General features: G+C 40.8%; 1 protein-coding gene across 3 annotated transcripts in view; it reads left to right on the plus strand.

Annotated features, from left to right (window-relative positions):
- The window catches only part of FUBP3 (far upstream element binding protein 3), a 55,624-nt gene that overhangs the window by 23,293 nt on the left and 7,337 nt on the right, over positions 1-24,994 (plus strand). For 2 of the 3 annotated variants that reach the window (XM_077147124.1, XM_077147131.1), the window contains exons 3-15: positions 26-59; positions 2,532-2,581; positions 2,990-3,061; positions 4,227-4,284; positions 6,339-6,501; positions 7,660-7,758; positions 11,606-11,710; positions 13,138-13,240; positions 13,983-14,083; positions 19,561-19,702; positions 23,419-23,579; positions 24,358-24,431; positions 24,735-24,815. In XM_077147124.1, coding sequence (XP_077003239.1) covers positions 26-59; positions 2,532-2,581; positions 2,990-3,061; positions 4,227-4,284; positions 6,339-6,501; positions 7,660-7,758; positions 11,606-11,710; positions 13,138-13,240; positions 13,983-14,083; positions 19,561-19,702; positions 23,419-23,579; positions 24,358-24,431; positions 24,735-24,815 — 1,243 coding nt within the window. The remainder of the gene's footprint in view (positions 1-25; positions 60-2,531; positions 2,582-2,989; positions 3,062-4,226; positions 4,285-6,338; positions 6,502-7,659; positions 7,759-11,605; positions 11,711-13,137; positions 13,241-13,982; positions 14,084-19,560; positions 19,703-23,418; positions 23,580-24,357; positions 24,432-24,734; positions 24,816-24,994) is intronic. The other variant, XM_077147129.1, reaches the window with a different exon arrangement.

Below are 24,994 nucleotides of genomic sequence, written 5' to 3' on the forward strand. Positions count from 1 at the left end.
TTCTTTTTCTTTCTCTTTGCCACAGTAGGTAACCAGTTAGGGGCCTTGGTACATCAAAGGTAAGCAGTGGGTTATGTTTTATTATTTATTGATCATTTCTAATTGTTTATTGATCCACCATCTGTACTAGCATCTTAGAAAGTCAGAGGTTGAGAGTGTGAAAAACCATGGACTAGATTTCTTTAAGACTCAAGTATTTGCGAGCCCTTTCTAAGACAGTGTAATTCAAGAGATAAACTAAAACAAGGTATTAAAAATCAGTCATTATTATTTGTAACCTTAAAAGACTTTTAGAATGTTAGACTTGCTCTTTCTATAGACATACTTTTAAATTAAAAGAAGAGGATATAAAATATTTTATGATTTTCCTAGTGTTTTATGAATCCTTAGCCTCTTTACTTGAGAAAAGGTGTGCTGAAAAAGAGTCTGAGTGTTGAATTTTTACAAGATAGCATTTTTGGTACTCAAAGAGTGTAGGTAGATGGCTGGTACAAGGGCCTGAGAAGCCAGAAACCAGGTTTCTACCCACTGCTGTAGTGATAGGGGCATGCCAAGGAACCTTGGGTAACTGCCCAATTGATTCTTCCCTGTTTCAGTTTCTCTTCCCAGCCTGTCATTGAACATTGGGGATTTAGTAAGGTATAAAGACCTCTGAGCTTTAAAAAGGCCAATCTATAAGATAAGAAGTTTGTGCTCACTGTGTTATCTTTCAAAAAGGATAAAACGGGGGGGGGGGGGAGGTTAAAATGTACAGGAAACCTTCTATGTAACAACTTCTGTTCTGTAATGGATGAAATCTTGTGCTGTGTAACTCTTCTATAATATATTATTCTTAATCCTCACCACCAATGATACAATTATGTCCTCTTGTATTTCCCAGAAATGTTTAGAGGTTTTGAAATTTAGAAATCACCAGGTGTTAATTAACAAAAGATTTGTCCTGATTTTTTTGTTTCTTTGTTTACTTGGGGTTTTTAATGAGTTAGAATAATTTAAACCTGATACTAACTTTGTTAGTATCAAAAAATGTTAATTTTCCATAAAGGCATAATTGTTCAGGATTTTACTTTTCAAAATGTTTAGACTTTGTGCATTAGACAAATTTCAGCCTTGTGTTTAGAATAGAGCCTGTCCTTCCATGAAGCCCAAAGCAATTCGTCTTGGTAGGTTTCTTCCTCAGGGTTGTTCCTGGGGTCTAAGGAACTGTACAAGTTTTGTTACATTTTATATTGTTATAGTGTTGAACCCCTTCTAGTAAATTTCCCAGTAGTATTTTCTGATAGTAGACTGCTTAGGCTACACATGATGTGAGCAGCAACTTCATGGCTATCCAGGAGCACTATTATCCTTCCCAGAGACACAGCCTGAAAAGAACCCAGCATCTATCTTGGAATGTATTAGGCATTAATGTCATTAATGACATTGACATTCCTGTCCACAGTGTTACCAATTAGGAAATCCAAAAAATGCCTGGTTTCAAGACGAAGGTGTATAACCCAAAAGTTAGAGAGAATTCTTCCATATATATAAACCCTGAGGATGTAAACTCCATAAGGAGAAGATTCTCTGTTTGCTCCCATCAAAATGATACAGTGGCAAGTGCTATTTATGCTATTGCATTTCTTCTAAGTGCTGCACTTTCTCTAAAAACATGCACTTTATTCAATCCTTTCCATGTTGGGTAAAAATCCAGCTGTGTGAAAGATGTTTAAAAATGCTTGCCTTTTTTTTTTCCTTTTTTCTTTTTTTAAACTACTTGCATTTAGTTTCCTCCTAAGGTAAATGTTTAGATTTAATTGCTTTCTGGGGTGTCAGGCAAATTGGGTATTGTCCACAATAAACTGTATGGGAAATTTGAAGGTTTGTTCAAAAGAGCCAGTGTAATAGTTGTTTAAAAAAAAAAAGACACATAATGAATGGAATAGCATTTAACAGAAGTATCTTGTGAAGTAAGTGAGGTAATTATTCTGTCCTGGTCAACGCTGATTGGATTTCCATTGGATACTGGTTCTTTTTGGGCTTCCCGCCTTAAAAGACATAGATAAATTAGAGGGGGGCCAAAAAACAAAAAGATCAGGAAACAAGTAATGTGGACAAAAATTTGACTGTCTCCTTATCTAGGGAGGACACCATAATAAAAATATGAACATCTCCAAGGAAAACCCCGAAGAACTTTTTAAGTGTCCTGGGATTGATATCCCATTAGTTTACAGAAGATCTAACAAGGTATAAATTAAGCAATACTGAAAATGAGCTATATGAAGAAAAGGCAGTTTAAATTAGAGGAATGGATGGCTTAATGAAAAGCCAGAGGCCACAAGGAGATGGAAAGCTTGGCCCTTCTCTAAGAGTGGTTGTCCAAAGGGCTCATTATATGATACACTTTTTAGATGGTTTTGGATTCTTTAGTCAAATTGGTATGATTTATTTTATGTCTATATATTCCACCATTACCAATATAGGAAGTTTAGAAATCTAAAATGCTTACAAAATGCTTTATTTTTTTCCCAAAAAATGTTCTTTGTTTTTAGGGCAGTAATAACAGAAGAATTCAAAGTGCCTGATAAAATGGTTGGATTTAGTAAGTATCCACATTATCTACTCTTTCCCTGATTCTTGTCTGTTCTTTTCATTTTAATCTCTTGGCACGTGCATCATGTGTGGTAGAATGCTTTTCAAGCTTTATTTTCTACTGCCCTGAAGCACTACAGAAGTATCTCCAAGCTGAGGGAGAGACCAGAATATTGGGCCAAGGATCCCCCCACTCTCCCACCTTCCCACTTCAACTATAATGCTGTGTATCTGTCTACTATTATCATAGAAAATTTATACTACTTTATTTCCTGAAGAGTTGAAATGGGGTCACGGAGACCAACTTGATTTGTAATGTTGTGACCTACTTGCAAATATTTATTGAATTCATTCATTCATACATGCATGGTTAAATATGAAGGGGGGGCATATTCTGACACTGTTCAATTTGTTTCAGTTATTGGCAGGGGAGGTGAGCAGATTTCAAGGATTCAAGCAGAATCTGGTTGCAAAATTCAGATAGCTTCAGGTAAGGGCTTTTTTCATAGATATCAATTTGGTAAATACCTGTATTTTAAAAAGTTTTCCAGATTCAGTGCCTTTGCTTTAAAGTTCAAGAGCTTAGGTAAGTAAGTATATGCAGTTGCTGTGTTCGGTGCACTTCTGGACTTCCAGATGAGAACCAGAAAAACCAGAGTAGAAGCAGTCCCAGAGACAAGGCTCCCACAGTTGTATGGCAAGGCATTGTCCGTTCTTGAACATCTGCCACTCTAGGACCTCTGTTTTCTGCACCAGAATATTATGCCAGACATGGCGGGGCCTATATACACTCCTGGGGACTGCACACTGGCTCCCCTGGATTAGACCATCCCTTTCCTCCATGAAAAAAGGACAGAAGGGAATTCTGGCTGAATTAACACGTGTTAAAGCACATTTCAGGATATATAGTTTTATTGTCTAATTTGCGTTTTGACCTTTTTCCATAGAGGAGGAAATATGGAGGACATTTGACTAGAAAAATGTTTGTGGTTTAAAAAGATAATTATTACAGAATCTTCAAGGCAGTAGTTGCTGCTAGCTATTTCTTTTTTTCTTTTCTTTTTTTTTTTTTGAGGAAGAATTTTAAGGTTGGTTTGTTTTTAGGGAAAAAATAAGCATCCTGTGTGGTGTTGGAAAGTGAGATTTTTCTCTCATAAACTAGCTCAAAACCAGTTCTATGTGGATGGCACTGATCTCTTGGGATATTCATACAGTAACTGATAATAGTCCTAATGTGCATATTGTTAAATTATTTACTAGTATGCATCAGCACTATTTGCAGACAATTGACCATTGAACTATTCTACAAATGGAGAAACTGAGGAATAGCCTGGTAAAGTGACTCAGGCAATTTTTAACAACTATGTGGGTCAGAAATGAAGCTAAGACTGGTAATTAGGACCAACTAACAAACCTCTGCCAGGTCCTCCCAAGTTCCCCTGTCAGCATGTTTCTACTTTAAGCATCTAGGGTGGAGAGGTACGAGCCTAATATAATCTCCACAAAAGGAAGCAAACTGTCTTTTTCTGGGAGACTGGGCTGCTGTGGGGCTGCTTTAGGACCCAGCCACAGAGAAACAGTCTGTACCCAAAGGCAAAGGTACACAGTTGCCTGATGCCCACCAACACACCTCATCTTCTTGATTCTTCTTATAGAGAGTTCTGGGATTCCAGAGAGGCCCTGTGTACTTACCGGAACCCCAGAAAGTATTGAGTAAGTTTATTTTATTTACTTTTTCCTTTCACTCTTCTTCCTCCTTCCCCAAATGGGGAGAAATGGAAGGGCAGAACTGTTATTAAACATTGTTGATATATGCTGCAGTCCTGGCCGCAAAAGCAGATGTTTATATATAAAAAGATCTGGGAGGGGAGTTTTTCTGTAACCTTAAACATAGAAGGTATCACCATTTTTATCACCATTTTTTTAAGTCCTACGGAATTCTCACATTGTCCTAATGTCTACTTCATAAACCAGGTTATCAAGAGTGCACATTCACCCTGTCTAAATCCTCTAATCAACTTAACCTTCTTCTTTGTTAACACCTCTTTACCTGAGCAGGTCTGGATTAGTAAGCCTATCACTTTGTAAACCATCGAGAATCTTAATACCAGGTCTTTTGCCTGGGGTTGATCCCATTTGCCCTTTTGATATTTGTGAACCAAATGAACTTGACTCTGCCTGGCTGTTGCTCCACTCCAAAGGGCCATATGAACTGGCCTGAGGTATTGACTTTTGGGGCCCTTGCAACAGCTTTTAAGGCTAGCATTGTTTTCCTTCTGTGGCATTTGCACACTTAATCTTGTACCAGATGCAGGCCTCATATCCAAGAACCTCCTGGGGAAAAGGGATGTACTAACTTAGAATCTGCTCACTTTCCTTTTTCAATCTTCTCAGTAGCATTGCGTTTGGAGACAGGGGTGCTAAGATTATATCTGGCTCAATAGGTAGGGCTGTTTTATTGTTTTCATTTCTCTAGGAGTCTACATGAGTTTAAATTCTCTTGTTCTGCTGTAACATTGCAAGCAGTGAACCAGAAGAAATATTGCTGGCAGGTGTGCATTATAGGGCAAGCTGGATGGTTTTGCTGGAGTCAAAGCATTTTTCTTCCAACACAGGTTAATCTAGTACACAAGCAAAATATTAAAAAGCCAGTGTAACTGAGAAGATACAAAAGGCTGATTCTATACACTTAGGCTCAAGACTACAGGAGGCAGCATCTATTTTCTGCCTTTTTCTTTCTCTACTCTTCTAACCATTCCTGTTTCATGTTCTTCTCAAGGAGTCGAGGCAATGGAATTGTAATTTTAGGAGGAAACGGTTCCATTTTCTTCATTGAGTAGTATAGACAGCCTGTTTAGTTGGCTAAATTCTTCCTTATTAGAGAAAACCAAAACCAAATTATACATGATAATTTAAGGAATAAATAACTGCAGATAACAGCCAGGGGAGATTCTGGTGCAGAAAAGGAAATTAGTCGAACAGATGACATTGGTAGACTAGGTTGTACTGTTACAACATTGCAGTTTTCCTCCTCTTCCCCAAGTAAATCAACACAAAAGTAGTAGTATTTGTGAAATGCAGCATCCTGAATTTGCTGATACAAAGCAGGTATATATAAGTATATTACTGCATCAGGGCACTGCCTCCTCCTTTTCCCACCTCTTTAAACCAAACTGGTGATATATAGCTTTAGTTTAAAAGTCAGGGAGCAGCTTAGTTGGTTATGGGGAAGAAATTTAGAGTTTCAAAGTTCAAAGTATGACTACTAACCCTTGCTTTCTTTCTTCCCATCTGTCTCATTGCTCTATCTCCTGCCCTTATTTAACAAACATATATTGAGTATATTCTCTGTGAGAAAGATTATGCTGGGATTTGGGGAACAGAGAGAAATGCAAAGGGATAAAAGGTTATCTTTACCACCAGAGGAGCTAACATTCTAATAGAAGGTGATGCAGTTTGTGGAATGAATACAAGACATAAGCACAAGCAGAGGGCAAGCTGTTGAAGGTGGGCTGTGTCTAGCAGTAGCCCACTTTTAAAGGCTGTTTGTTGGGATGTTGCTATTGTGGTGTGTGTTGCTTTTGAATTCCAGCCTAGTAGCATGGAGGATGGCAAAGAAACTCTCCCGGGTTGTGGGGCAGTTGCTGAAGCTGGATGAAGGGCTATCTTGACTGCCTCATGTTTTTCCCTGGTGCTGTTTCCCTTTCTTGGCTACTGAGAGCATTCATTTAATGCTGGTTCTCTTATGGTTCTTTTTCCTCTCAAAGACAAGCCAAACGGCTGCTGGGGCAGATTGTGGACCGCTGTCGGAATGGACCTGGCTTTCATAATGATATAGACGGCAACAGCACAATCCAGGAGATTCTTATCCCAGCATCTAAAGTGGGCCTGGTTATCGGCAAAGGAGGGGAAACAATAAAGCAGTTGCAGGTATGTGAGCCCTTAGCAGAGCAGAGTGGCTGCCCTTGAACAGATCTTCATCTTCCTAGTTTGGGAGGTTTTGTCATGACTTTCCCTGGCTGAGCTTCCTGTGTATATATGAGCATTTACCATCAACTTACAGCCTCCCAGATAAAAATACAATGTTCAGAGTCCGATGCCCTGATTTAACACTCCCCCTCATTAGTTATATGGTCTTAAATATATTTATTTCCTTTTTGAACATTCTTGTTTCCTCATCTATATAAGAGGGGAAGTACTGGGCTCAGTGTTGTAATGAAGCTGAAAGAATAGAAGAAAGACCTTAGCGCGCAGCCTAATACTGAATAAGTGCTCCATAAATGTTAGCTGCTATTGGGCTCCAAAATTCCTCTTCCATGATGTTTAGGGGGTTAGTTTAACACCCCCAGCAAAGGCCAGGGCTGCATCCTGTAATCAAATAAGTATTTCCTTAGCTGAACATAGTAATGGTCATACTCAGTGAAAGAGACTAGAAATATACCTCTGTGAGTTCAGTTTAGTTTTGCTGCCATATTGGTTATGACCAAACTTTTGGTTTCACAGCTTTGAAAGTTTTGAAATTGCAGGTGAGGTGTGTAGGGCTTGCTTTGCATGCACTCTCGTAATCCAGTCCTCAGAATGTGGAAAGCTTTCTAGTGTAGTTTCTAAGAGTTTAGGATTTAGAATTCCAGATTCCAAATTTCAATCTGCCACTCACTAACTCTTTACCTTGGGCAGCTTACTCTAAGAGCTCTCTAGAACTATGAAATGGGGAAGATGGTAGTATCACCCTCTATAGCTGTGCATAAGTTCTAATCAGGCAATGTTAAAAAAGCACTTAGTGAGGTACCTTTAGCATTTAATTAAAAAAACACATTAATATTGAGATTCTTTAGGAACCGAAAAAAAGAGGAGAAAGAATGATTTTTGGAAATAGTTATACTTATTAAACTTGCAAGGTCTCTAGCACACCCTGTATGTCCACATTTATGAGTCAAGCTTCAGTGTCCAAATCAGAGTGGCAGTACCTTGTGGGAGCTAAGACATAGGGTTTATTGTGGACATTACCTGACCCAGCCTACCTTTTTCTACCTTCCTACTTTATTATTCATGTCAGTGAGGACTATACTGGTATGTATTTCCCCTTAGGAACGGACAGGTGTGAAAATGGTCATGATCCAAGACGGCCCATTGCCTACGGGAGCAGATAAGCCTCTTCGCATCACTGGAGATCCATTTAAAGTACAGGTAGGAAAGAAAATTTGTATTCATGTGGATCCTGGATATGGGGGGTGTCACTTAGTGATAACCTCTAAAGCTTTTATCTCACTCAAGTAATTATCAAACTTATTCCTTTATTTAAGGAAAGCTGTTTTCCCAAACCAAGTTTGATGATATAAAGAACCTGTAATTGTACTGCCTAATATAGGAGCCACTTAGCCACATGTACCTATTTAAATTAGTTAAAATTAAATGAAAATTCAGTTCCTCTTTTATACTGGCCGTATTTCAAGTGTTTAATAGCTACATGAGGATAGTGGCTACCATGTAGGCGGCACAGATACACAACACTTCCATCATTGCAGCAGGTTTTGTTGGATAACGCTGAGCATAAGCAGTTTTAAATTTGCTGACCTATGTTCAGCTCAGGTGCAGATTGTGTTTGGCTTTTATTTGCTCATTCTCTCTCCCTCTCTCCCTCTCTCCCTCTCTCTCTTTCCCTCTCTCCCTCTCTCCCTCTCTTCCTCTCTTCCTCTCTCCCTCTCTTCCTCTCTTCCTGTCTCCCTCTCTCCCTTCTCCCTCTCTCACTCCTTCCCTTTTTCCCTCTCTGTCTTTCCCACTCTGTCCCCTCTCCTCCCTCTTTCTTTCTCTCTCTACAAGTGGCTCATTTTTGCAAGGCTTCCAGCTGGGGTTGTAGGTGAGCAGAAGTGCCAGAGCCACACAAGGCGCATATGTGCCCTAGTAGCATGTGTCCTATGCCTGAGCTCCCTGTCCACAGCAGACAGTCCAGTTGCTGAAAGCAAAAATGGGCTTAGGAACCACCTGGAATGACTCCATCCCTCCAACTTTTGCTGTTAGTAAGAATGCAAGTGGGCTGTGGATATAGAATTGCACCTGCTCCTGATGAAATATGAATGTGCTTATGTTTTCTGCTAGCTGCAGTCTGCCTTACCATTGCTGCATTTAGAGTAGTTCCAGGGGTATGGACCTTGGGAAGCCAGTCCTCATCAGTAGCTGTTCTTTTATAGGGGCATTGGGGTTTTGATACAGTGAAGTTTACCAGTCTCTAGCAATATACTTTTTCTTCAAACTCTTAACACTATCATTCAGGTAAACTCCAATTAATAGAATTGATAGATTCTGTTGTTGTTGTTGTTCTGTCAGAGTACATAGGTGAAATGATGATTTTAAAATAGATTGAGGACCAGTGATTAAAGTGGCTTCTTTGCTTGCTCCAGTCAGTGATGCAACCCTTGACTTCTTTCCTGCAGGCCAAGGTCATGACTGCCCTTTTCCCCAAGTGGTTTCTTCCCCCAAATCATCCAACCTCTTTAAATTAAACAGGTGGGCTTTTGTAAAAAAAATCCAATTACAGCTAGCCTTTCCTTACTTTGCTCACACAGCTTGTACACTCTACTGACGTTATGTCATAGAACTCTTCAGAAGAATTCAGCGCTCAGAGTATGCCGGAGTGCTATGCTGAACAACAGAATCTGCCTGACTTCATCAGAATTCCCTCCTTTCCTCCCATTATTTCCACCTTTGATTCTGTCTTTTGTAGAAAAATACTCAAGCAAAGAGTTGATTTAATTGCTGTTTCCCACATTTACAGGAAAATAATTATAACTTAAGGTTTGGCATGTACTTTTATTTTAAAACTAAATGTATTCTGGAATTTTTATTTGGGAGGAAACTGTCTGCTCTCTTTAGGATAAATTGTTGTTTCTTTTTTTTCTCTCCCCAACTTTTTATTATAAAAAATGCAAACGTACAGAGAAGTTGAAAGGATAATACAGTAAAAACTGTTCCCTCCACCTGCCAAACATTGTGCCATTTTATATATATTCTTTGTAACTAGGTGGCAGATGTTATGGGTCCTTACCCCTAAATCCTACAGCATGCATCTCCTAAGAATAAGGAGTTTCTACAAATCTAGGCCAGAAATATTAACAGTAATGCCATAACATCACCTAATATCCAGTCTGTATTCCGATTTCTCCAAAGGTCCTAAGACTATTCATTTAATTGCTCTTTTTGTTTTGTTTTGTTTCTAGAACTGGAACTCAGTATAGGTTCCCCAGTTACCTTGAGTTGTTATGTACAGTAGGTCTTTAGTGCAGATAACTGTGTGGCTAGTACTGGTTTTGGCAGGTAGATGTGCAGGGATATTCTTACTAAGAGTATTCTGTAGCGAGAGGACGATTAACTCAACCTCTAATACAGTCAAATCCATGGGATAATTTTGCCAAGGAGGATTGAAATAATTTAAGAAATAAGAATTCTCAATACCATAAGTTATTTTTTCATATTTTCTTGACTTGCTTTTTTTTTTTTTTAACCTTTCTGTGATGAAAAGTCTTGGTAATTTCTTCTTTCTCATAGAATCTACCCACAGTCAGAGCTCTCAGAAAACTTCTCCCCAACTACAAAGAAATGTCATGCAGGAAACATCTCAGGTGTTTATTTGGTGCAAAATTTATATTTTGGATAGTGCATTATCTAATTTAACTTGAATGGTCAGTTTAGTTGAACACCATAATTACATGGAATCTTGAATAGGGCATGAAATCTGGTTGGTTTGTGCAGATTAGTATGATTCCCCTATAAATACCAGAGTAATTTTGGCAGAGAATAAAAAAGTATTTGTAACGTCTCCTTGGGGGATAGGAGAGAAAGGAAGAGATATTAAACTTCCCCATCTGGGGTGTTCCTGATATTCTCACAAGCAGTGAAGACGACTAATCCAGTAGGCTGAGCCTTTGATTGTTGGGCTTGCCCCTACCCTTCTGCAAAGAATAAGCTTAGTTTATTTAGAATTATACCTGTGGGTTACCCACAAAGAACCTCTTTGCTGCTCAGATGTGGCTTCTCTAAGCCAACTCAGCAGGTGAACTCACTACACTCCCGCCCTAGGTGGCACATGACTCCCAGGGGTGTAATCACCCTGGCGATGTGGGACAGAACTCCTGTGATGAACCAGGGCCCAGCATCGTGAGATTGAGAAAGCCTTCTTGACCAAAAAGGGGGAAAGAGAAATGAGACAAAATAAAGTTTCAGTGGCTGAGAGATTTCAGTCGAGAGGTTATCCTGGTGGTTATTCTTATGCATTATATAGATATCCCTTTTGGTGTATTTGAGTGGCTACAGGGAAGTACCTGATACAGTTGAACTGTGTTCCGATACCTTGATTCTTGAAGACGATTGTATAACAATATAGCTTTTACAATTTGACCTTGTGATTGTGAAAACTTTGTGTCTGGTGCTTCCTTTATCCAAGGTATGGACAGATGAGTAAAAAAATAAATAATGGGGGAGTGGGGGTAAAATAAATTGGGTAGAGGGAAATAGTAGTGGTCAGTGAGAGGGAGGAATAAGGGGTATGGGATGTATGAGTTTTTTCTTCTTTCTTTTTCTGGAGTGATGCACATGTTCTGAAAATGATCATGGTGATGTATACACAACTATGTGATGATATTGTGAGCCACTGATTGTATACTCTGTATGGACTATATGTGCATGAAGATACTCTATTTTTAAAAAAAGAGGGAAAGAAAGAAACATCTCAAGAGTGTTAGTAATCCACTTCTGGCTATGCCCAGTTGTATTAACTCCACTGTAATTTAAAATAGGCTAGAACCTTATCTGTGGGCACTGTGAAGAACTTTTCATTTAAGAGATCCCACACACACACAACACATACACCCCTTATCATCATACACCACATCCCATAAATGAGTGAGATCTCACAGTTGTGCACACCTTCTGAATTTTTAAGCCCAGAGTTGGGAGGGTTTGATCTTGAAACTTCACCTGGTGTCATGTCTTTGGTAAGGATTATTTTCCCTCATAATGTCTTTTGTTTGTGTTTATGCAGCAAGCAAGAGAGATGGTACTAGAGATCATCCGAGAAAAAGACCAAGCTGACTTTCGGGGTGTACGCAGTGATTTCATTTCCCGAATGGGAGGAGGCAGCATAGAGGTATGCTTGAATTAAAATAGGGAACAAGAATAGATATGAAGCAGTATGTCACACTTCTATTAGCTCTTTAAACTTGAGCAAGTTATTCACTTTTGTCTCATCTATGAAACCATGAAAGTACTCCCATTTCCTTCAGTGGGTATGAGGATGAACTGGGACAGTGACTGGGATTTAGTACCCAGCTATGGTCGCCTATAGCAAGGGGAACCAGCTACATCATCTCAGGACTTGGGGCCCGGGACCATTGCTACTGCTTTTGAGGTTTTGTCTGAAGCTTATCCAACTACCCAGATAAAGACACAGAAGTCCAGGTTTTCCTGGTGATCTGTGTTGTGATTGTATCAAACATGGAAGCTTGTTTTATTGATGAAATGGTAACAAAATATATCCTTTAAGAAAGGACAGATTTGTAAAAAAGCTCTGATAAGGGGGTGAAAGTCCCCCTGGCAGTATGGGAGTTGACTCCCAGGAATGAGTCTGGTCCTGGCACCGTGGAATCAACAATGCCATCCTGATCAAAAGGGGGAAAAGAAGTGTAACTAATAAGTATCATTGGCTGAAAACAATTCTAATAGTGTAGAGAGAGGCTACTCTGGAGGTCACTCCTATGTAAGAAGCTTCAATTAGACATTGCTGCCTATCACAGATTGCCAAACCCCAACTAAAACTATTCCTACCAATCCTAAAGAACACCTAGGGCATTATATAAGATTCTACAAAGGTTGCATGCACTAGGGTAACTTTTCAGAAACCTGCAACATCCAGATGGGTCTCTGGACTAGATAAGTCCTGAAATGCAGAGGGCCCAGCCTCTCCAAAACATCAACTAGTTCTATCCCCCTATCCCATATTATTGACAGCCCCTTCCAACATGTAAAGGTTAGAATGGGCATAACCAAAATACCCTTAAAGAGTGGGAGAAAGATCAAAGGTGATGGTGGAGTTAAACAGGGAAGGTCTGGTTTAACAAATGAGTATGATTGCTGAATCATTATATTGATATTTCTTTTAGTCTCCAGTATCTTAGAGCAGCTAGAAGTAAAAACTTAGAATTGTGGGATTATAACCCATATCAAACTCTGAAATCTGTTCTACAGCTAGGTGTTGCACTGTGTGTTGAAATTATTGCTTTTTTAGTATATATATTATTTTTCACACAAAAAAAGTGATGATAAAATATATATGTATATATTCCTTCTAGCCTCCAATGTTCTGGAGCAGCTACAAAGAAAATCTGAGATGATGGTGTAGTAGCCCATGATGAACTCTCAGATCTGTCCTGTAACTACTTGTTGAGGAGTGCTTTGAAATCTGTTGCTTTTTTCATTCTTTGCTTTGTATATATGTTATATTATACAATCAAAAAATTTTTTTAAAAATGAAGGGGAAAAAAAAGCTCTGATCAGTTTTTATTTCTCTGTGCCTAGGTGTCTGTGCCTAGGTTTGCTGTTGGAATTGTAATAGGAAGAAACGGGGAAATGATTAAAAAAATCCAGAATGATGCTGGTGTGAGGATTCAGTTTAAACCAGGTTAGTTTTGATGATTCTCAAAAATCCTTAGCATTACAAAGGTGTCTCTCTTCCTCTCCCTCTCCCTCTCTCATACACACACACAACATTATCAATCTAACATTATTGCCAAATAAGTATGCTGACTTGGTCACTCTTCTCTTGCCAGAATGCTTAGCTGAGGAGTTTTTTCTTGGACTAGTAAAATTTGGGAGAATGAATATAGCATTTTTAGCTTTTAATTTTGCCAACTAAAGACTTTTAAAAATATGCTATCTATTATTGTTTTTATTTCATAAAATTAAGGATAATTTAAAGCCACAAAAGGGCAAAATCTTAGAATAAAGGACAGTTCTTTAAGTTATGTGAATTTATCGTAATGGACAAAATTTTCTATGTCATCCTTATTTTCCTCATTCTCCAAAGACAGGAAAACATCTTGATAGACAAATTTTTGGAAGCCATTGCCATAGCTCGGTTCTATTTCCTTTGTTTTTTTGTTTGACTGTTGAGTGTTTTGTTTCTTTAATTATTTATTTTTCAAGTAATTGTATCAGAAACGAGTACTGACACAGAATGTGCAAAAAGATGTAGTTGTACACATTTCCTATCAACAAAACCACTCCAAAACATTCCCTGAATCTCGTGATGGTCTTAGTGCTCCTTTTGGCATTGGTAGTAATAATGATTGCAAATCAGATTGACCTTTATTTCCTTTTAAAGTTGGGCTTTCCTAAATCCCATCCCTCGTCTTGTTCTGCAGATGATGGGATTAGTCCAGAAAGAACTGCACAGGTTATGGGTCCTCCAGATCGGTGTCAGCATGCAGCACATGTCATCAACGAGCTTATTCTTACAGCCCAGGTAGGTCTGCTTTCTGGAGTTTGTTTTTCACTGTAAAAGTAGAAAGTGACATAACAGGACTGTTGAGAGGCTATGTCATAGAACAGCCACACCCTCTAAAGTCACCTTATTGGAAACCAGCACTCTTGTTGGTTATCTCCTTTCCAGGTTTTAGCCAGCAGCTTCTCTACATATGCCTCTTTCCTGCCTTTCATTTTGTTTTCCTAGTTTGTCTCTGTCCTGCCTTTATTACCCCAGAATCTAAATTTTACTTACACAGTAAATTCCTATCTAAACTTTTTAGTGTAAAATCATGCAGATTGCCAAGTTTCAAACACTAAGTACACTTAATGATACTAAATGAAATCTAATCTTTGTTTTGGAAAGCGCTTCAGATTCTCCAAAATCTTAAAGCTATAATCTTCATGCACTTGAATTTATGCACGTCTGTGATACATGAGCATGCTATTGTGAATGTTATGGATATTCTTAGAATCTTTTGTTTTGAACACTAAAAAAAAACCCATCTCCATTGAGAATGGTAGGTTATATGTCCCTTGGGTTTATAATACTGAGGAAAAGATTGAAAATGATTGGAGTTGAAGGAAAAAAGTAGTAGATTAGAACTTGGGAGTCTCATTGTAATCATAACTCTGCCATTTGTCAATCGTATCATCTTGGGTAGGCCTTTGAGCCTCTCTGGGCCTAATTTTCTCATCAGCAGACCAGGGGGTTTGCACCAGGGCAGTGTTCCCCATGTGATTCCCTTAGACTCATTGGGGGTACTTTCTAAAATTATAGATTTTTAGACTCCCATCCCAGATATACTAATCAGAATATCTAGAGCCCCAGGTAATTCTTATGATTAGGTTAGATAAATTTAGGAAATAGTCACTACATGACTGGAGCTTACATCCCTTTTAATAGTAAGATTTTATAGTCCCTAGAACTGAAGTGGATCTGAGATAGATGTTTGGGAGACAGTCTTGTCCTTGAGAATCTGTGACATACCCAGGAAGTTGGTTTTGCATGCATGTTTTAACATAAATCCTTAAAATTATCTTCTCTATTTGTCAGTTGTCTCATAAAAACAGAGTACATCTGTTTGGTTGAACCCTGTAAGTACATGGAATCTTGAATAGGGCATGAGATCTTACTGGTTTGTCCAGGTTAGTGTGATAGTGGCTGGTTTGAAAGGATATATGTACTTAGAAAAGCCACATTTTAATCCTAATCCCATTTTGTAAAGGCAGCCGTTTCTTCTAATCCTTATTCAGTACTCTAGGCTTGAAACTGTAATTAGATCATCTCCCTGGTAATGTGACTCAATCAAGAGTGGTTGTTAAACTGGATTAGGTGGAGGTATGTCCCCAGCCATTTGGGTATGTCTTGATTAGTTTACTGGAATCCTATAAAAGAGGAAACATTTTGGAGAAAAAGAGATTCTGAGAGAACAAAACAATGTAGCCACAAGAAGCAGAGAGTCCATCAGCCAGCGATCTTTGGAGATGAAGAAGAAACATGTCTCCTGGGAGCTTCATGAAGCAGTAAGCCAGGAGAGAAAGCTAGCAGATGATGCGGTGTTTGCAGTGTGCCTTTCCAGATGAGAGAGAAACCCTGACTGTGTTCACCATGTGCCTTCTCACTTGAGAGAGAAACCCTGAACTTCATCGGCCTTCTTGAACCAAGATATCTTTCCCTGGGTGACTTAGATTGGACATTTCTATAGACTTGCTTTAATTGGGACATTTCCATGGCCTAAAAACTGTTAACTTGCAACTTATTAAAAAGCCATTCCATTTCTGGTATGTTGCATTTCAGCAGCTAGCAAACTAGAACAGATTTTGGTACCAGGAGTGGGGTCCTGCTGCAGTTTACAAATACCAAACATGTTGCAAATACAACGGCTTTTTAAATGGATAAGGGGAAGATTCTGCAAGAGTTGTGAGAAGGCCTAGAATGCTTTGAAGAGACTGTTGGTAGAAATGTGGACTCTAAAGATACTTCTGATAAAGCCTTAGACAGAAATGAGGCATGTGTTATTATAGACTGGAAGGAAAGTGAGCCTTGTTTTAAAATTGCAGATAATCTGGCAAAATTGACTAGTGGCTTTGGCTGGAAGGCAGATTTTAAAAGCCAAGAACTTGGATATTTAGCAGAAGAGATCTCCAAATTAAATGTTGAAAGTGCAGCCTCGTTTCTCCTCACAGCTTATAGTGAAATGCTACAGGAAAGAGATAAGCTAAGAACTGAACTCTTGGGTACAAAGAAACTAGAGATCAATATTCTGGAAAATTCTGGGCTTCCAGGAAGGAAGTCCCCAGAGAATAATGCCCCGCATGAGGATTTGGCCCAATGTGGAACCAGTTAGCCATTTCAGAGAAAGCCAGGATCGGACATGGAGTTACCCAGGAAGGATTTGTAGAAACTCCTTATGTCTGATGGGCACGATCCAAGGCTGCTGCATAGAAAGCCAACGACAGTGCTGTGTGACCTGTATAAACAGAGCCGCTGCCAGTCTGTACTGGGGGTTCAGAGAAGGGACACATTAGAAAAAAAAATAACTTCAGAGGCAAAACCATGGAGGTTGAGATCTGAAGTCAAGAAGCCTAGGGCCAGGAGAGCAGACCCACCCAAGCATGTGGAGAGGGTGAGTTTGCCCCAAAGGCAGAGGATGGGTGTTCCACCCTGTTGCAGTCAAAGTGTCATGCCACCTCAGGCCTTGGAGAGGATGAAGCACATTCCTTGGGATTTAGGGAGAGCCTGGCTGCCACCACATGGAGGGGTTGAGCGTGTGCCCCAGAGATGGCAGGGAGCCAGGGTGCAGCCCCGATGCGGTGGAGAGGGTGGAGTCAAGAAAAAGATGGTCTCCCCAAAGTCCTCTAAGGTTGCATTCAGAGAGAGGCAGGCCTCTGGGTAGGCCTTTGGAAAGGGCGAGACTGCTGCTTTCTCCCCGAAGATAAATGATTCTCAGACTTTGAAATCTTATGGACTTTGCCGTGCAGATTTTCGAAACTGTATGGGTCCGATGGCCCCTGTGTTCCTTCCTCCCTATGGAAATGGGTATATGTATCCTATGAATGTTCCTCCTTTGTATGTTGGCAGCAAATAACTTGTTTTGAGGTTTTATAGATCCAGAGCCAGAGGAGAACCTTGCCTTAGAACAGACCATGCCTGTAACTAACTTTGATAGGAATTTGTACTGTTTCTAACTTTGTGTTTCATTTGTATTGCTGATGAAATGGTTTAAGGATTTCTGATATTGTGATGGAATGAGTGTATTTTGTATATGGAAAAATGTCTATTTTAGGGTCCAGAGGGTGAAATGTGCTTGTTTGAAAGGATTTATATACCCTAGAAAAGCCATATTTTAATTCTAATCCCATTTTGTAAAGGCAGCAGACTAGAACAGATACCTTGATATATCCAGAGAAATTTGGGCAGAAAATAAAGTATTTTCAAAGTCCTGTTGGGGGACTAGGGAGAAGGGATGAAATATTCAGCTTCCCCATCTGGGAAATTCATATATTCTTACAAGCAGAGGGGACAACCAGTTCAATAAGCTGAGCCCTCAATCTTGGCGTTCACCCCTATGAAACTTATTCCTACAGAGGAGAAGCAAGCTTTCTCATAATTATGCCTGAGAACATCTTTTGTTGCTCAGATGTGGCTTCTCTCTCTAAGTCAATTCAACAGGTGAAACTTACTGTCCTCCCCGCTATGTGGGACATGACTCCCAGGCGTATAATCTCCCTGATAGTGTGGGACAGAACTCCTGGGATGAGCCAGGACCTGGCATCATGGGACTGAGAAAGCCTTCTTGACCAAAAGAGGGAAAAGAGAAATGAGACAAAGTTTCAGTGGCTGAGAGATTTCAAATAGTTGAGAGGTTTTCCTGGAGGTTATTCTTTTGCATTATATAGATATCCCTTTTTAGTTTATGGTGTACTAGAGTGGCTGGAGGAAAATACCTGAAACTGTTCAGCTGTGTTCTAGTAGCCTTGATTCTTGAAGATGATTGTATAACAGTACAGCTTTTACAGTATAACTGTGTGATTATGAAAACCTTGTGTCTGATGCTCCTTTTATCCAGGGTATGGACAGATGAGTAAAAACAAAAAAGAAAAAAAAAAGGATCAAAAAATAAATAATAAAGGGTAGAGGGAGATAAAGCGTAAAAAATTGGGTAGATTGAAATACTAGTGGTCAATGAAAGGGGTCAAAAGGGGTATGGGATTTGTGAGATTTCTTTCTTTTTTGTTTCTTTTTTTAGAGTGATGGAGATGTTCTAAAAATGTCGTGGTGATGAATACAGAACTATGATGAAATTGTGAGCCATTGATTGTACACCATGTATGGACTGTGTGTGTGTGTGTGTGTGTGTGTGTGTGTGTGTGAAGATTCCTCAAAAATATTTTAAAAATAAAAATAAAAAACCAGAGTACAGGAATAAAGTACTCCAATTATTTCAGCATTTAAATTCTGGGTAAACGTTTCATTTACTCTTAATTGACAGTATCGGGTTTTGACAAACATTTCTTCACTGTGTTGAACTTCAATTCATTGCCTCCCTTCCATGAAGGAACCTTCATCTTGACCAGGTTTGCCCTCAACATTTAAAAAATTTTTAAATACTACAACCCCAAAGTGACTTAGAGACTAATGGCTGGAATTAAATTTTTAACTTCCAACTAAAAGAAATCTTCCTCAGTTAGGTAGTACACTGGGGCTTTCCTGTGTGCTGGCTGAACAGTATGAAAATGATTCAAAGAAGATGTCTTCAACCTCAGACTATGAGCAGAAGGGCCTGGCATGTTCCTCCTCTCCTTTCTAAACTAGCCTTGAGTGGTCAGTCTTAATATATTTCTGCTTCCTCTTGGGAGGGGACAACAGTTTTACTTAAAAGTCATTTTTTACTTTTACTTGTTGGATTGCAAGGCATTCTGACGTATACAGCAGAGTCTGAATTGTTCTTTGGAGCAGCCTGGTTGGGGGAGGGCCAGAAAATCATACATTGCCAATCATGTGTCACTTTGAATTGCCCACAGCTCTTTAACATCTAATATCTGGCTTCTGATAGTCCCAGCATGTGTTAGCCACAGGAACAAGCAACCTCAGCCTCCAAAAAAAACAGACTCACTCTTCATACCTGTAGATAAAGGGCCAGTAATTAAAATTCAAGAGAAAAGGTAGTTGGGCTTCAGACTTTGGAGTTTATATCTGACTACCTGTTTTACTTGGACATATTTATGCTGTTGCGTATGAGAAATGTAACCACATGCGTTCATCTGCTTACATTCTCCTTAAATCCACCTGTGACTTGTGTTAATTTTGGTTTTAGAGAGCATTTCAGAATTTGAAATGTGGGGAGGTACTCTGGTTCCTCATATTCTAATGTGTTGATTACATCCTGTCATTTGACCTCCTCCCTGGAAAAGATGAAAAGTAGAGTAGTGGTAGTGGCAGAAATAGTCACTAGAGTCTTGCTTCCTTCTCAGGAAAGAGATGGCTTTGGAGGCCTTGCAGTAGCCAGAGGAAGAGGCCGTGGCCGTGGTGATTGGAGCGTGGGAACCCCTGGTGGTGTGCAGGAGATAACATACACAGTGCCAGCAGATAAGTGTGGCCTTGTCATAGGCAAAGGTAAGAGGTACCTGCTGGGGTTTTACCTTCCTTTTCCAGCTGTTTTATCAGAGATGATAGGCCAGGTATACCTGCAAAGCATGAAGTTAAATCTGTTTGCTACAGTTGAATAAGTTTGTCATATCTGCAGCATCATCTGAAGTCTGCAGGAACTGTATCTTACACAGGTTTTCTCGGAGGTCCCGGATTCAGCTTTTCATGAATGGAAGCAAAGTAGTTTTTTATTGTTGAGTATGAATTGACTATAAGTAAAACCCATTAACTATTGAACCAGCTTCGGTTGTTGAAAAGGTGCCCTACCCATGATGCCTGTGAATGTTTGTCAGTTAGCTGATTAGAGGAACAGTTAAAATAATTTCCCCAAGAGAAGATTGTTTTCTGATAATTGTCACTTTATCTTATTGGATTTGGGTATGGTCTTTGACACAACATGTGAAAATGTTTTTTATCCTTTCAGCACATTTGCCATGAGTAACAGACACCCTAGGGAAGAAAATAAAAATTGATTTCTTAGTTGGTTCTAGGCATTTGAGAAAATATTAGGTAAAAACGCTCTTTAATGGCTAATGCAACTCTTTCCTACCTTTCAGCGAGAAACAAGGGAAGGAGCTGGCAAATTGCTAGGCCATTGTTACCAGTTCATCTAAGCTGGCCTTGGGACCAAGAAAATCTGCTGAGAGCAGGGCCGTGGCTTAGGGGGGCCCTTCCTGAGGCACCTGGGCTCAGCTTTTTGCTATGAGGTCTAAGGCCTTGCTGCTAGCAGGAAACATGTTTGGCATTGAGTTTTGTATTTGCCTTCATTGTGTATTTGACAACATATGGAGGACATAAATCCTGTCTTCTCCCCAAGTTTCTCAAATTTCTAAACTGTTTGAGGGATATTAGTATTCCACAGAACATGATTTGGGAACATCTTCACCAACTGAAACCTAATGCTGTGGCCTGTCAAACTGGGGAAGGATGGAAATTCCTCCTGACCCTCCCTGTCATTCACTATTGACTCTGCACTCATCTCTGCTTGTGTATAATGTGTGTTTTATGCTCTTTCAAAACAAAGACTATATCTGTGTAGCCTGCTAGATTATTAACCTCTCTTGGTATGGTGAGAACAATGTGGGTTTATTTTAATTTCCTAGCAGAATATTCAAACCGTAAGTGTTTAATGAGTATTATTAGCTGCTCAGAATGCTACAGTAAGTCAGACGTACTACCCAGACCATCCACTTGACTGCCATGAGATTAAATCCAGCTTTCTGTGCCCCCCTTCTCCCTTGGTTAGGTGTAAGATATTCCTTCTTGGGAAAGGCACATGAGTGAGGTTGAGGGAGAGGGTTGCCATAAGCAGTCAGGCATCCCCCTCTCCCTCCCCCACATCCCCTCTCCAGTCCTGGCTCCAGTCCTTGGATAGACATTGCAGCCTCCCTGGGCCCCTGCTGGATTTCCATGATAAACACAGCAATATTGACAGATAGTGTGGCCAGCCCTGCTCTTGTCAGCCAGGCCTTTTAGCAAGTTTGATTAATTGCTTTACGATTTCACGTCCAGCCAAGGAACCGCTGGTGGGTCACTTCTGCCCCCCATCAGGTGGAAGAATGGAACAGGCTGCTGAATGAGTCTATAGACAGCCACCATGTGCCAAGCTGGTGACCTCATTTTGAAGGAAGATGAACTTAAATTAACTCCTTCCGGCCCCATGCAGTTTTGTGGTGCCTGCCTTATTAGCATGCTCCCAAGGTCTCTGGGAAGAAGGGTCTCTGGGGCTGCTAGTGTAAGTGCCTGGTAGGGAGGGGTGGGCAGCATGGCTGTCTGGGCCTGCAGGTTCTCAGTCACAGACACACATCCTTTTGTGCTGTTGCCCCCCAGATCTTTGCCTTGGAACCAAGTGGCTTCTAGGCAGAGTCTAGTTGGATTCCTTGAAGTATTGGGTCTGTGTATAGAAATGGTCTCCATTTATTCTTTGTCTTTCATTACCCCCCCAAGACACTGTTGTCTAGAGTTACTTTTCATAGTGCAAAAAATGTTAAAATCGTTGATCTCTGAGTAAAATGCAGTGCCAGAAAGGGATTGCACCCCACCTGGAGGCAAAACAGAGATTCATAAGATTGCATTAGCCAGTGCTGTCCCCCAGCAGAGTGTGTTTGGCAGGGGTAGAAAATAGATGCTTTTCTTCAACTCAGTAGTTTAAGAAAACCATGAGAGTGGGCCACGGTGGCTCAGCAGGCAGAGTTCTCACCTGCCATGCCGGACACCCCATGTGTTCGATTCCCGGGTACCTGCCCATGCCAAAAAAAAAAAAAAAAAAGAAAGAAAACCATGAGCACAACACTTGTTCTATAGAGGCGTGCTTTTTTTTTACTTTTAAATTTAAAACCAACCTCGACTAAACTGATATACAAACCAAGCTGATGTTAAATAAAGCTTTGTCCAAATGTTCTTAGCCTGTTTCCTGGCTTCTATGTAATAGCTGTTCACACTGCCTTCAGGAAGGAGCACTAAACCCAGGCACCATTTCCATTTGGTGACCCCTATAAAAGAGGTCTGTTGTTTTTTCAGGACAGGGATTGCTAGTATAAGAAGCAGTGTGTATATGCTCTTAGTGCCCCCTACTTACTTCCTCATCTGATATAGACTGTTATGGCTTTGCTGACCCTCCAGTGGGGCAAGGTAAGGGGAGCATAGTGTTTGAAGAATTGTGGATGAATAATGGAATGATGACCATTTTTGGTTTGTTTTGACTTTGAGTAGGGAGGGAGGGATTGAAGAGACCAGCCCTCAGACTGTGCTTTCGATCATTTGGGACCCCTGCTGCCCTGCACTGGATTTTCCTCAGATTGTCTTTTCCCAGTTTTGCAAAACTCCACAGTAAATTTTCCTTGTATTCCACCACCACCACTACCCCTAATTTAGCAGTGCTTATCTGTGAATTCTGTGAAATTTCAAAAGAAGAATCAAACCACTGTTACACTGGTGAAGGCTTTGTTACACAAATTTCATTAAGGGACTGAACTTTCACAGGTTTTTCAAAGAGCCCAACTAAATTTTCATGAGCCCAGCTCCACCCAGGCCTCTGACCCACCCTCAGGCAGCTTCTCTGTCTAAATCTGTCTCTCCACAGAGGAAGCAGGGACTTAAGAAGTGACAGTTTGGGATATTAGAGACTTGTGTGGGCTCCAGACATTATTCAGGCTTGTGTCTTTCTGTCCATTTGACCTATGGAGGGAGGGCGCGCGGCCATGGAGAGAGGTCTTTAGGGCCTCCTTCTTGTGCTGAGAAGAATGGAGTGCCTTTCTTGGCCTGAGGTCCTCCTTGATTGGGTTGAGGAACACCAGCAAACTGGCCTCAGAGGCTTGGGCCCCATTGTGTGTATATCTGCATGCCTGGCACTGGAGGTGGCCTTCTGGTCTTCAGGTCGCAACCCAAACCTGGTTAGTGGGTGATTGGGTACATCTGGAGCCATGACATGATGGAAATGTGCAGGTGCCTCTTGGTGTCTATGGTCTCAGCCTGGTTTGCAGAGAAGGACCAGGTTTTGCTTTTGCAGCCTTTTTGCAAATAAGAGCCACGGTTTTTCTTAGAACCATTTTGAAGTAAATCGGTGTGCTGGTGTACAAAAATACCCTTTCTTCCTTTCCTGAACAAAATACTACAAAAGGAGGATACCTTTGGGTTTGCCATAGTTGCCACTTATTCTTCTATCTTGTGTTTTCTGCCTGCAGGAGGTGAGAATATCAAAAGTATAAATCAGCAGTCAGGAGCACATGTGGAGCTTCAGCGTAACCCCCCTCCAAACACTGACCCCAACCTGCGAATATTCACCATCAGGGGAATTCCTCAACAGATCGAGGTGGCCAGACATCTCATAGATGAGAAAGTTGGTGTACGTACAAGATCCTTTCCCCACTTCTGTCTTAATAGTAGCTGAATTTTCTTTTGGATACCCAAGATACCTGTTTTCCCCCAAGAACCTTGTACTTCCTATGCCTTTCAGTCCTCACATTACCTAAGGGCAATCCATTCCACTTTGCAGAGGGGATGATCGGAGACCCTGGGACTATCAGGGCCAGGCTCAGAAGCAGTGAAGGAAGCCTTCTGGCGGAACTCACCAAGACCACAGCAGCTCAGTCACCCAAGCCATGTTCCTGGCAGGCTTAGATGAGCAACTGGGCCAGCAGCCTTACCCTCAGCACTGCCCTTGGACCCCTGTTGGCACAGCGCTGGCAGCCAGACCTGCAAGAAGTTTTCATTGACTCTGGCTTTAGTTTCAGGCACCTCAAAACAAAGAAAGGGAATGTTGATGGAAAACAGATTGGCCACTGCTTGTATTACAGGGGACATAAAATGACAGAAAGAGCCTTGGGCCAGCCTAAATTGACCAGAGAGTCCAGCAGGTTGGTCCCTACACCCAGGGGGACACATCAGGGCAACTGTGGTGGTGCCTGCATTGTCTGTGTGGCGATATTGTCAATTGAGGGACAGAAACCATTTCTGCAAATTCAGTTCACAGTGGAGAAAAAAGGCTAGTATGAGTGTGATAGGGTAGCTTTATTTCACTTGGTTCTATCGCCACAAAACTATGGTTTTTCTTGCGGTGGTCCTGGCCAGACAGCAGAGACCTAGCAAACAGGAAGTGAGAATGCTTTGTGTGTCCGTGACAGGGTACCAGTCTCGGAGCACCTGGAGCTTTTGGACAGAGCCCCTTCAACCAGCCACCTGCTACACCTCATCAAAAGTGAGTCTTTTGAGTTGACTTTGACTGGAAGAGTTCATTTCTAAGAGGTCCTGTTTTATCCCTTTCTGGCTACTTCTAGGGATAATCAAAAGCTCTGGGTGGGGGCAGAACTTATTTACCTTTCACGAGTGGTCCCTCTGCCCTGTCCTTAGCTCACTCTGAGCAGTGATGGAGTGACAACCTTCCCAGAGGGCACAGGGTTTTCTAGTCACCACCAGCTTGGTACATCCCCCTCAGTCTGGGAGTGAATTTTTATGAAAGTCTTTCCATTGCTGAGTTGTTCTTATTTTTACCTTCTTATAGCACCTTTCCTCCAAGAAGCTCAGGGTGCTTCCCAAATATTGCTGCTAAAGTGAACGGAAACCCGCATAGCACCCCTGTGAGGTAGGTGACCTGTTGTTCCATCTACACTATTTTCATTCAGTAGGCAGACAAGACTGCAGTCATCATCTGGCCACAGTTACTGTCAGCAGGCAAAGAAACCATTGTGATTGGCTGGAGGGAAGGGATGAGAGGAGGTGAGCAGTGACAAGAGAGAGACCATAGGATTGGCAGGAGATGAA

This window comes from Tamandua tetradactyla, chromosome 2 (genome assembly GCF_023851605.1).
Source record: "Tamandua tetradactyla isolate mTamTet1 chromosome 2, mTamTet1.pri, whole genome shotgun sequence".
In the NCBI taxonomy this organism is placed as follows: domain Eukaryota; kingdom Metazoa; phylum Chordata; class Mammalia; order Pilosa; family Myrmecophagidae; genus Tamandua; species Tamandua tetradactyla.